Here is a 12,374-nt window from a genome sequence, read left to right as displayed (position 1 = left end):
GAGACCAATTGCCTTTGCATCAAGGACGCTGAGCAAAGCGGAAAGAAATTATGCACAGATTGAGCGTGAAGCACTGTCTATAGTTTTTGGAGTTAAGAAATTCCATCAGTATCTCTTCGGCAGGAAATTCACACTACTGACGGACCATCGACCTTTAACCTCCAACCTATGGTCCTCACACTGGCATTCCATCGCTGGCAGCCAGCCGTATACAGCGATGGACTCTGCTGTTATCTGCCCACCAGTATGAGATCAAGTGTAGAAGGTCAGAACAACATCAGAATGCTGACGGGCTCTCAAGACTTCCTCTGCCTGTTACACACCCTGACCCTGCACAGGCTGAGATATTTTACTTCAAGGAGGTGACGGCTGCTCCAGTCACCTCAGCTCACGTGAAGAAACACACATGCACTGACCCAGTCTTGTCTGAGGTCATGGATATCATCACTCAGGGGAGAGGAGGAGAGATGACACCCAGCCTTAAGCCTTACCTGGTGAGACGATATGAGCTTTCAGTCCAGTCTGGATGCTTATTGTGGGGCTACCGTGTCATCATTCCACCCCCACTAAGAGACAAAATGCTTGCTGAACTGCATACTGGACACTGTGGTGTGGTTGGCATGAAAGAAATTGTACGCAGCTATTTCTGGTGGCTGGGACTGGATGCTGCGATAGAGGAGAAAACAAGGTCCTGCCATGACTGTCAGAAATTGAGAAACCTCCCATAGCTGGCGCCGTTACATCCATGGGACTGGCCTGAAGATCCCTGGCAAAGAGTCCACATAGACTTTGCTGGACCGCTGGAGAACCACATATTTTTAGTGGTAGTCGATGCTCATAGCAAATGGCTAAAGGTTGCTGTGATGAAGAGCACCTCTTCAGAGAAAACCATTGAAGAGCTAAGGTCTATCTTCAGCCGTTTCGGTATACAACAACTTGTTAGTGATAATGACCCACAACTAGTGTCTGAAGAGTTCCAGACATTCATGGAAGAGAATGGTATTCAGCACATTAAGTCTGCGCCTTATCACCCAGCTACCAATGGGCTCGCTGAAAGGTTTGTACAAACTATGAAGCAAGCTCTCAAGTCTTCTCAAGGCACACAGTCCCTCAACCGACGCCTCAGTGCATTTTTGTTGTCATATAGAAATACACCTCATGCTACAACAAAAGTGTCTCCTGCCTTGGCTATGCTTAAGAGACAGCTCCGCACTCGTCTTGATCTCCTGAGACCACCAAAGACTAAAGAGGTTATTCATCTTCAACAGAGAGCTCAAATGGAAAGACGAGCAAAAGCAAAGTTCCGAAGATTCACAACTGGAGATAAGGTGCTCGCCTGGAACTACACCAGTGGTGTTAAGTGGACACCTGCTACAGTTGTTGCACAAACAGGTCCTGTCTCATATACAGTGGAAACCAGTGAAAATCTTATCTGGAGGAGACATGTCGATCAACTACTCAACACTTCTGGTTCATGTAATGACTCATCTCAGAAACCACTTCTTGTTCCCGAGCTGGAGGTCCATCAGGAGCAACACCAACCACCAGAAGAGCCACAGAAGCAATCTTCCGGAATGGACAGTGTTCCAGGCACACCTAAGCCTGCTCAGGTGCCTATGCCAGGCATCACTCCCAGCCCAGGACTCATTCAGTCTTCACCAAGAGACATTGTGACTGATTCAACCACAGGTCATACTTACCCCAGAAGAAACAAACGACCTCCTGACAGACTGTTATTGTAGTATAGCAACTAACCCATCACATTGGGGCAGAATAATCCCCAGGGTTCAGTCCGGATTGAGGTAGTCTACCCTCTCTCCGTAGTTAAGGCAAAAGTTCTATCGCCATGACATGTTGATTAAAAGTTCATTATAGATTTTGTATTTGATTCATAGGCTTTAAATGAGAATACAGAGCTAGTAAGATGCTTGACATTTATTAAGGGAACATCAAAAGTAAAGGGGGAGGGATATGTTATGTATTGACAGCCTAAGTTTATCCCTCCAGGGATACAGTTACGCCCCCCTGTGTTACGAGTTGTGAACTGTTGTCCTGAGTTGAAGAGCAATGCAAGCAGATGTGCAAATCTTCCTGGTCTCCCGTTTCCTCATTAATAGTTATAATACTAGACAACAAAGTATATAACAACCACCATGCAATATCTGCTCAGGGCAAGAGTCAAAACACCCAGATGGATGGAACAGGCTGATGGACTCATCTGCAATGGGCTAAACAAAATGGCCACAGGGCCATCAAACCTGAGCAATTGAAAAGGTTCTCAGAAATTGAAATGGAGGATTTGAAGAGACCAGAGAGCATTGGACTGCTTACTAGCCAGAGTGAAGGCATACTTGCCCCACAAAGAGTGAAGATCACTGGAGACCTTGTCTTGTGGGAAAAACTGTAGGAGGAGCTCATCCAGATCTCTGAGGAAGCGGACGTGACAGTACATCAACTGAAATACACTTCGCCCACTCAGTGAGGACAGATCAGTGAGGGAGGAGAGACATGCTGAGACCACAGTTGCTAGCACAGAGTTTTTGGAGCAGCCTATGAACCACAGTGTGGTGGACGTTGCTGCAATAGCTGTCAGCTAGGAGGAAAGGAGATGACATTGAATGAGGAAAAGGAGCTTGAAATCATAAAGCAAGGCCTCACTTGTGTAAAAGCAGATGCCTACAGTGATACTCCACACTGGGACTCAAAATATCCCTGGACTGAAGACCCGACTTCTCTTCCTGATAATAGGAGTGCAGTGGAAGCTCTGAGGTCAGAAAAACAGCTTGGGAGGGTTCCAGACTGGCAAGCTGCCTACACAGCTCAAGTGCATGAAATGAATGCGAGAGGAGCTGCAAGAAAACTCACCTAGGAGAGTATTGACAGTTGGAAAGGACCAGTGTGGTAGGTGAGCCACTTAATAGCACCACATCTCCACTCCTTGACAACACCAATAGTCATTGTATAGAACAGCAACCAAAAATTCAAGGGACTGATAGGGAAGAGGAGCACAGCAGAAGGAAGAACATCACCATCCCCTACATAGCTGGTGTATCAGAGAAACTGAGGAGAATTTTTGGTAAACACCGCATCACAGTTTATTTCAAACCTGGCAACACAGTTTTACACAGGTTCAGGAGAGGAGTTTTTGCAGCTCTGGGGGACATTAAAAAGATGTATAACTCTGTGTGGCTGGATGACCGGGAGATGCACTTCAACAGATTTCTATGGAGAGATACTCAGGATGAGGAGATTGGAGAGTATGCGATCACTAGGGTGAACATGGGTGATGGACCAGCAGGATGCATAGCACAGCTGGCTATGCGCGAGACGACGAGGCTGCCAGTGTTTACACACCTGAAGGAAGAGCGAAGAGTCATAGAGGATGACAGCTATGTTGATGATGTCCTCACGTCCCACTGTGACCCAAAGAAGCTGGACAAGACCATACATGGTGTCGAGAAAGTTCTGAGAGCTGGTGGATTTTTCCTGAAGCCATTGGTCCAGTCAGGACAAAGTGGGAGGCAGGCGAACTCGGGGGCAGAAGAACCTGGATCAGGAAAGTCAACAAGGGAAAGCAGAATCATAATACTTCCAAATCAGATGAAAGAGGGTGTAAATAGAGCTCTAGGGGTGAATACATGGTCCAGGAGGACAGGCTTTATATCATATCCTCAATCAACTTCTCAAGAAGGAGAAACAAAATAAGAACAGGCCAAGACCTCCATGAAGAGGAAGTGAGAGAGAAGACTCCTGACCCACTGACCAGAAGAGAGCTACGATCCTCTACAATCCAAGCGGCTTAGTTTCTCCCACCAAGCAGAAAGGAGATATACTCGTCAGGAAAGCCATGTCCATCATGGCCAAATCACTTTCCATAGAAGCCTCACACCAGTTGGCTAGGTTGGAAAACCTTGGGGAATAACATTCTCCCTTTGTGATATACCGCAGGTGGGAGACTGAGCAAGGCATCCACGTTAGATTGGTTGATTCCAAGGCAAAGCTCACACCACTGGACCAGAGAGAAGAACCAGTCAAGGCAGAGATCTGTGGTGCAGTGTTTGCAACCTGGTTCAAAAGATACATTCGAAAAGCACAGTCAAATGGAGGTAGAAAGATGGTTCCACCTGCTAGACAGTCAAACCCACCTGCTGGGTGTACCACTTGAGGACTGGTGGTGGATCCTGGGAGACATAAACATTGATAACATTATAACTAGAGCAGCGACTTCTGAGGATCTCAATGAGGTTGCCCAGAATGGCAAAATTGACTCAAGTTCCCGAGGTGGCCAATGGAGAAGAGGCCAAAAATATCAGATGAAGAGATTACAGCAAATGCCAAATAAGGCGTGGAAAAACTTCAAAGGAAGGCTTTCTCAGCGGTACTGACCAGAGGCCAGAAGAGAAAACTGAAAACCCCTGAACCCCTTGCACTGCAAAGGATTTCATCCAATGACTTCTGCCTGCATAGGAGAAATTCCAGTCCTTAGACCCCCTGCTGGCTTAGTAGTTAAACTACTTGTTGATGAAAGGAACTTCAGTAGTTTATCTAAACTAGTCAGAGTCGGAGGAGGCTAAGACCAAAGAACCTGGCTAACGAAAGACCAATTGATGCTAGGACTCAGTCAATTGGCTGGACCCAAATGTTAATAGTAAGTGGGATACAAGGGAGCGCAACGTAGCAGTTGGAGACCAAAATGCCCTGAGGAGCCAGTGTAGGCTTGCCAGGGTTGCGAGAGATATGTATATCAGGAAGTTCCCAAGCTACCCAGTCTCCTCTGTGAAACCTGGCAAAGTGTTGTATATTGAAGCACTGAAGAAAAGAAGTGATCACCGCTGACAAGCCTTCTCTTGCATTTGAAAAGGCTTTATTACAAGAAAGATCAGTGTCAAAAACTCTTGGCAAATCTGAGAGAGCTTCTGACCAATTGTTGAATCCCCTCTCCTGTTCAGCTCAAGCAGTCTCCTTATATATGGTTTCTTATCCCCAAGAACCCCACATTCATAAACAAAGGAAACTTGTCACCTTATGTCGATATTTTACGTGCTGACAACTGGTAAATGACCTTTTAACCTTTAAACTTTGTACACCTGTGACACCTGTAGGAAAAGAGGAGAAGTGTATTCTTTCCTGTTGAGGAGTGGAAAATCCCTAAACTGACACCAGGTGATTAGCTGATGGAAGGTACCTGTCTGCAATTTGTCAGTAAGATGACTTGGCACTTCAGTGTGACTTCAGACAACACAGGAGAAACAATTGTTCAATTTGGGCTAAACCATGAAGAAGCTACTATGGATGAACTGTGGATGAACTGAAATTATACTGATGAAATTTACAGTTGATTTGAATGGAATTATATTCATGATAAATGTTTGTTTTATTACTAAACACAGATAAGATGTCATGATTAGGATGGTCTATTGAAGTGTTCATGCAGCAGTGAAGGTAATCAAATGATATTAAGATTAAAAACAGTGAATATTCTGCACTTTATAAAGTTAAGTTCAAGTTAAAATATTTAAATAAATTACTAAAAACATTTTAAAAAGTATGTAAGACATTTGTTTATTTGAGAGTGATGATGGCTGTGCATTTCTGTTTGAAGGCTTTCAACCTAATATTTCCTCCAGTAATAAATAAAACACCAACACCAAGTGAAGACATAGCCAGTCATGCATGTAGTCACAGTCCACTGCTTTATTTTAACCAGCCATGAAAACACTAGGTCACAGGCAGGCAGAAAGCTCCAGTCCTGGGTGGACCATCAAGTATCAAACTTTTTTTTACTGGAAGTTAAACTGACACGGACAGGTGTGACCCGCTGACCACGTCTTTTGAAGACCGCGGTGTATTTCATTTAGGTTTCTTGCTCTCTTTGAAAAACTCCAATTGTGCTCTGGTTCAATGAAACAACACTTTCCAATCTAATGTAAAAGTAACAATAAAACCTTGTAAAATTACTGAGGTATTGGACCCTACTTCTGTTAGTTAGTAAATATACTCAATCTAAGTCCCTTGTGGGGGCTTTAATATTATAAGCCATTACAATGCCATGTTGGACATTGACACATGACTTGGAGGCCCAATTAGACCATATGAAAACAATTCCAGTTAGTGGATCGGTTAGAAACATGAAGGGCAGTAAAAAGAGAAAAGCACAGGAAACTGTCATATACATTACTACACATGTGAAGTGAACTACACCACGTGGATAAATGTGCCTTATTGCTTTCAATTCATCTTTCTGAATGTCTTTATTTGTATCAGTTACTTACTTTATATACAAGAAGGTCACTTATATTTTGAGTATTTGTAAAGTGGTTACCCACAATTTCAAACAAGGAGTGTAGATAGCATTATCAACAATAAACATGACTAGGTATTAGCAAATGTGTAACTGAGAAAATCCATGAATATACATTACATATAGGGTTGGGCACCGAGAACTGTTTCCAAATATGAACCTGTTCCTAACGTCTGGTTCCGGAACCGTTAAGAAGATGTTTGAATTTCGATTCTTTTTTCGTTTTCTATATGCCCACACTAATCTGTTTCTGGTTTGTTTCAGTGTGCTCCATTTTTTTCTGGGGTTTGAATTACTCTGCCCACTAGTAAGTATGATCCACTCATCGTATTTTATGATCCACTAGTAAGAAGAACATCACTCGTCCAAACCATTGACTGTGACTCAAACATGGACTGCAAAAAACGCCGCTTGAAAGTCTGGCTTCATTTTAACATTGATAACATTGCAGTTTGTTGATGACCTCAAGAATGGACCGGTCAAATGCCCCTTTTTCAAAAGGCTGCTAATATTAGAATAAATCAATATGTCCTGCACAGAGCCCAATATCTGCCGCCAAATACCTTTCTTTTGGATGCTGAGCGCTGCCATGATTGTTAAAAAAGTGTGGGAGAACGCTATACAAGCTGTATATAAACACAGTCGCACAGTAGACCGTTCACCTATGAGCTTCCATTAACGATTGTGTATCAACACATTTGATTAGTTTGATTGAAAAAAAGAACAAAAATCTCTGCCCTTCAGAGATCAGTCTTTATGGGAGTAGACCAAAACTTGTTTTTGAGCCGAAGCTTCTACAATGATACAGTCTGTCAGGCTGTTGAGTCAGAATGTAACAGGCAGATATATCAGTCTCAGATCGAAAAAACAATAAAAATACAATAAAATCCAGGGACGATTGTTGAGTTGTCGACTCAGGTCGTTTGACCCAGCTCTTTGTTTTTTAGACTGCTGCCAACTTGTAGTGTTATTTCAACAAGTGTCTGTTTTACAGTTACAGCTAGGGACCCTCCCTTATAATTGAATACCATATTTACAGTACAGCAACCAAATTAAACTGTATCAAGTTAACTGGCAATTTGAATAAATAAAAATGGCCTGTGTAAAGGATGAATGAAATGAAAAAATTCTCTTGTGAAATATTTGTGACCTGTTGACCTACACGTCAAAGAATCGAAATCGAGAATCGTTTAGTACGGGAATCGAAACTGAGAATCAGAATTTTTAAAATGACAAACCATGCCCAACACTTATTATACATAATAACTACATCTCAATATTCACTTGTGACTAGACACATGGAAATTTTCATTACAGTAGATTTCTTCTGTTGCTGTGAAGTTTTCGTAGTCTGGTTGGTCGTCATCTGCGTTGCCGTAGTCATTACAGGCGCCCTGCAGTTTAGAGGTCGTCTGCTTTGAGAACCCGACAGTTTCTTCATTGGCATAAATCTGATATAGATTCAACATACCACAAAGGAGAAGGTGTTATGGACATATATTTTAAAATCCAGTGATAAGTAATTAATTAAAATTTTACATTATTTATTTTACTACATTAGTAAAAGAGCTCTTTGCTTTTTGGTGATCCCACAGCCTTTAGATTAGTTATGTCTTACTAACAATAATATCATCAAAGATTTGTTGTTTTCATAGACATGACAACAAATTGTAGCTAGACTTTTGACTTTTGTTTTCTTACCTCTTCTGAACCTTTGGGTTCTCCTGCTGCCTCACAGTGTCTGGTGATGCCCACTCCAGTTTCTGAGAAAACACATCAAAACAAATGGTCACACATTTGTCTGTGTATAAATACAGCGTGTCTGTGCACGGTGAAATATACCTTTTACTTTGTGACATTTCTGCTTATAAACTATGATCAGAGCCACTATTAGTATGAGCAGCACAGCAGGTACAATGGCAACCACATAGAGAGCTCCGCCTGAAAAACAAAAACCACAAACAGAGCAGGGTAAAAATATAGACTTCCTGAAAGCACACTAGTTTCAAGAGTCCTCAGCAGAAGTGGCACTGACTATCAGAGCTGCAGCCTCACTTCTTTCCTTTTTATTTATGGTGGCTGTGCATTTTAGCTCAACAGATCTTTTAACAAGAGGATATTTAATTGACTCCCATTCATTCATGGGATACAATAACTGTAAAACCATAACCACACACACACACACACACACACAAACACACTTACACACACATACCTTCAAGTACTTTACTAGCAGAGTTTGTTGTATTAGTTTCGTTTGTGGGACTGACTGTGGTTTCCACAGCGAAGGTTGGGTTTAGAGTTGTGATTCCCAGAAAGACTGTTAGAGAAAAATAGTGTTGGTATTAACATTTATTTTAGATGCACAGGCTTTAATATAATATAATATAATATAATATAATATAATATAATATAATATAATATAATATAATGCTCAGGCAATTTAAATGTATTTCTTTAATGTAGACGGTTATCTCAACAACTGAACTTGATACTGGTTAAAAAAAAGTAATATACTACTGGTGATCTATTATAATTTTTTCTTCTAGTATTTATAAATGTCATGCGATGTGACCTTTGCACTTCTTTGTAGAATGGAAGAGTTACATTAGAAGGGGAGGATTTAGAGAACAAATACAGTATGAGAACGGACAAATGAAAACAACCTGAGTGAATAGGCCATGTGTCCAGTCTATATAGCGCTGAGCACTTTAAGGAACCGATCAACTTTACAGTTCACATTAATCCACTTTAGCAGTTTGAGTTTATCCAGAGTTTAAACAGGGAGAAAAATAACAGAGTGTCATACTGTGAGATAATATAACCACACTGATGTTATGACTTTATTCTATTTCATTGTGCAAGCAGTGTAAGTGTTTCATCATTCAGTGTAGTTCATCCTTAAATTACAAACTATGATGATCATTAAACCTATTAACACTGAATTAGTACATGACTGGAGATGTTCCTGGTAAATGCTGAAAGCAACAACTGATCTAACCAGATGTTGAAAGGCTGATGTGGTTAAATGAGGTTTTGAGCCTCTAGCTTCTCACGAGTTCTTATTTGGGCACATCATGTACACTTAGTGTGAAAGCATTGTCAACCAGGAAACCCACATTCACACAGCTGGGTTCAAACAAAGACATTAATTTATTGCTATTGATCTTACCCACTGACAGATGAATCCTGGTGTAGTTTCCAGCTCTCCACTGTGAGTCTGAACCACACCAGTACATCCCAGCATCACCTGCTTCCAGGTTTGTGATCATCACAGAGAAGGAGCTGAGAGAAACATCATCTTGCAGCGTGAACCTGCTTCCATTGGACAACATGTCTGTGCAGTTGTTGCGGTGGTCTCCCTTACAGAGGAACTTCCTGTTATTCTGGTGATGTGGTGGATAAGGACACTGCAGAGTGATTGGACGTGTCACAGTACCACTCATAGCAAGTGTCTTCACACAACACCACACTGTCAAAGAGAACAACAAAATGTAAGACTCACAATTTAGTCTATGTGCAGGCCACACTAGAGATACATGTGCATACGTTCTTCTTTCCTTTAGTACTTTAGTACATTTTGAGAAGGTGTAAAAGCTTTAGTGGTCTTTGCTGTTCTACTATAAATGAAATAAGTTTACTGCAGTAATATGAGGTGTAACTGAGACATCAAACCTTTGACCTCCAGCTCAACAGCAGAGAAAACATCCAGTCCAGTGTTTCTATGGACACCACAAAGATACCACCCAGAATCCTCTTGGGTCAGCTTGTTAATGTTCACTGTGAATCTTCTTGACTCCTTGTCCTCAGTGAGTGTGAAGCGTCCATTTTGTTTGCTGTCAGAGGTGATGACTGCCTGCTGCAGACATGTGGAGGGCTGGTTTCCTCTGCAGATGAACTTCAGGTTGTTCTGGTACTCCAACTCATACCGACAAATGATGGACACTGAATCTTCCTCATAACTCTCCCTTTTATCCACTTTGTCACAGCAAGTGTCTGTCAAGAAGATAAAGAAAAGTACAAGTCAAGTTGTCTTCACAGAGTGGCAGTAAGAAAGACACCAGTAAAGTTTAGATTCAGGTTATTGTTTGATGTTTTATGGCTCATATAGACATTTATAGAGTTCTCATTCCACCTTGAACATCACGCTATAGACCTGTAGAATAATTTGTTCTCCATTGTAATCTGATATCAAACTTTGTAATACCCCTTTTAAAGTTCTCAACTTCTTTTCCTTTTTCATCTCAGACTTAAATTATCATTTGTGGTTTAAATGATGTTTAAAGTGATTTCCACTTCATTGTACATCATTGTGTCTCTGATTCTTCAATCATAATATTACTCTTGTAAACAGAGTAGAACATTTGATTTACAGTAGAAATTGCTGGTAATCCTGTCCTTGTTATTTATTAATTGTCTATATGTGATTTTTTCAGTTAAGGCAGAAACTGAATTGTGTTTTCTTTTATTTACCTTGTCCTAGTTCCAGTTTTACTTCAGTGTAGATATCTTTTCCAGTCCTCGTCACCCCGCACCAGTATTTCCCAGCATCCACAGACTGAAGATCAGAGATGGTCACTGTGAAGCTTCGTTTCTCTTTGTCATCATAGATGGAGTATTTGTTCTTGTTTGTTTGTGATGTCGTAATAAGAACATCACTGTCGCCACAGTCGTTCTTGCACAGGTACTTCTCATAAGACTCATAACCCTGACCATAGGAGCAGGAAACGTCAACATCTCTGCCCACATATCCAAACACATGGATCACTCCTGCTGCTCTGGTCACATAACTGAGAACAACTGTGAAGAGAAAGACGACATGAAAAGGATATTTCTAACTTCCTGCTGTATAAAGACCATTGACAAGGTGTGGTTCTCTGCCATCAGTCAATACTAACACAGATATATTTATTCATTTAATGTCCAGAACTTACTGCAGAGGATGAACAACAGGTCTTGAACGCTCCACATCTTTAACAGGATGGTGATCGTATGGGACTGTGTAAAATATTTTGAAGAAACAACGGTGAGTTTGTTCAATACATCGGATGGTTACGTTCAGCACCCACAACATGTGATGGTCAATCTTGCAAGACAAAATTTCTCAGTTCCGCATTCACAGCAACAGTATTAATGTGGGTCAGAGGACCTCAGTGATGCATCTATTTTTGAAGAGATGAGGAGGAAAATGCTTTAGGATTTAGTAAGCATGAATAAGAAAGGACAAATAAAACAAAAAAGAAGAGGAAGTCTGGAATAAGAGTTAATATGTGCTCAGTCTTAGTAGAGGGCACAAAAAGCTCAAAATCTTCATTAATGCTGTCTGTTTTTCATTTATTTATGTAGATAAAAAATGTTATCCGTGGCAATTGGTAATTTTACTTTTCTAAAAATACTTCCGTGGTTTAGGTTCCTTGAACGTGAATAAAACAAATAAAATGTTCTTTTTTTTATGAAAACATTGTTGAATTAGACCAGCAGATCAATAGCACATCTCATATGCGAAAGTTTTTACTCAGATTAACATAAGTACTTGAAATAATGAAAACTCTTGAGATGTGTCTTGTATGGTTCTTTATCACATGTTCAGCTGTTACTTAGAAAGCATGAACGAATCCAGGAAATCATTTTTGCCACCTAACAGATGTTCAACCAATTAATTTTAACACTTCAGTGTGTCGGTTCAACAAACATTATGTATCAAGTAAGTCAGCGTTATTAAGCAGCGGTGCTGCAGAGGCGTTTCATATGGACAGACTCAGCTTGAAGCCAACTGTGTCGAGAAAGATAACACAGAAAACATGCCATCATGCGACACAGACACAGCTGTATAATAATAACACAAAGATAAACAACAAGTTCTGATATAGAGCCAGGAGCTACTTGTAATAAACGCCTTATGAATAAAACACACACACACACACACACACACACACACACACACACACACACACACACACATAATTAGTCATTTAATTGAAATAACTCACAGCAGGCGATCAACAGCTGCTCTTGACCATCTTTGTTTTGTTTCAAGCAAAATGAAACATTACTAAAGGAAGCATTACTAATA

The 12,374-nt window shown here is 40.9% G+C and overlaps 1 protein-coding gene across 5 annotated transcripts in view; it reads right to left on the bottom strand.

Annotated features, from left to right (window-relative positions):
* Positions 1-12,374, bottom strand: part of LOC125004657 (polymeric immunoglobulin receptor-like) — a 32,226-nt gene extending 19,852 nt beyond the window's left edge. For 2 of the 5 annotated variants that reach the window (XM_047579452.1, XM_047579454.1), the window contains exons 1-4: positions 12,292-12,374; positions 11,236-11,299; positions 10,775-11,101; positions 9,977-10,297 (exon numbers count right to left, since the gene is read on the bottom strand). In XM_047579452.1, coding sequence (XP_047435408.1) covers positions 9,977-10,297; positions 10,775-11,101; positions 11,236-11,272 — 685 coding nt within the window. In that variant the 5' untranslated portion in view covers positions 11,273-11,299; positions 12,292-12,374. Of the gene's footprint in view, positions 1-7,065; positions 7,753-8,002; positions 8,065-8,143; positions 8,243-8,516; positions 8,622-9,473; positions 9,774-9,976; positions 10,298-10,774; positions 11,102-11,235; positions 11,300-12,291 lie in introns of those variants that run through there. The other 3 variants (XM_047579453.1, XM_047579455.1, XM_047579457.1) reach the window with 3 other exon arrangements.

The sequence above is a fragment of the Mugil cephalus genome, chromosome 2, assembly GCF_022458985.1.
Source record: "Mugil cephalus isolate CIBA_MC_2020 chromosome 2, CIBA_Mcephalus_1.1, whole genome shotgun sequence".
In the NCBI taxonomy this organism is placed as follows: domain Eukaryota; kingdom Metazoa; phylum Chordata; class Actinopteri; order Mugiliformes; family Mugilidae; genus Mugil; species Mugil cephalus.
This window is presented reverse-complemented; position numbering and strand designations above follow the sequence as displayed.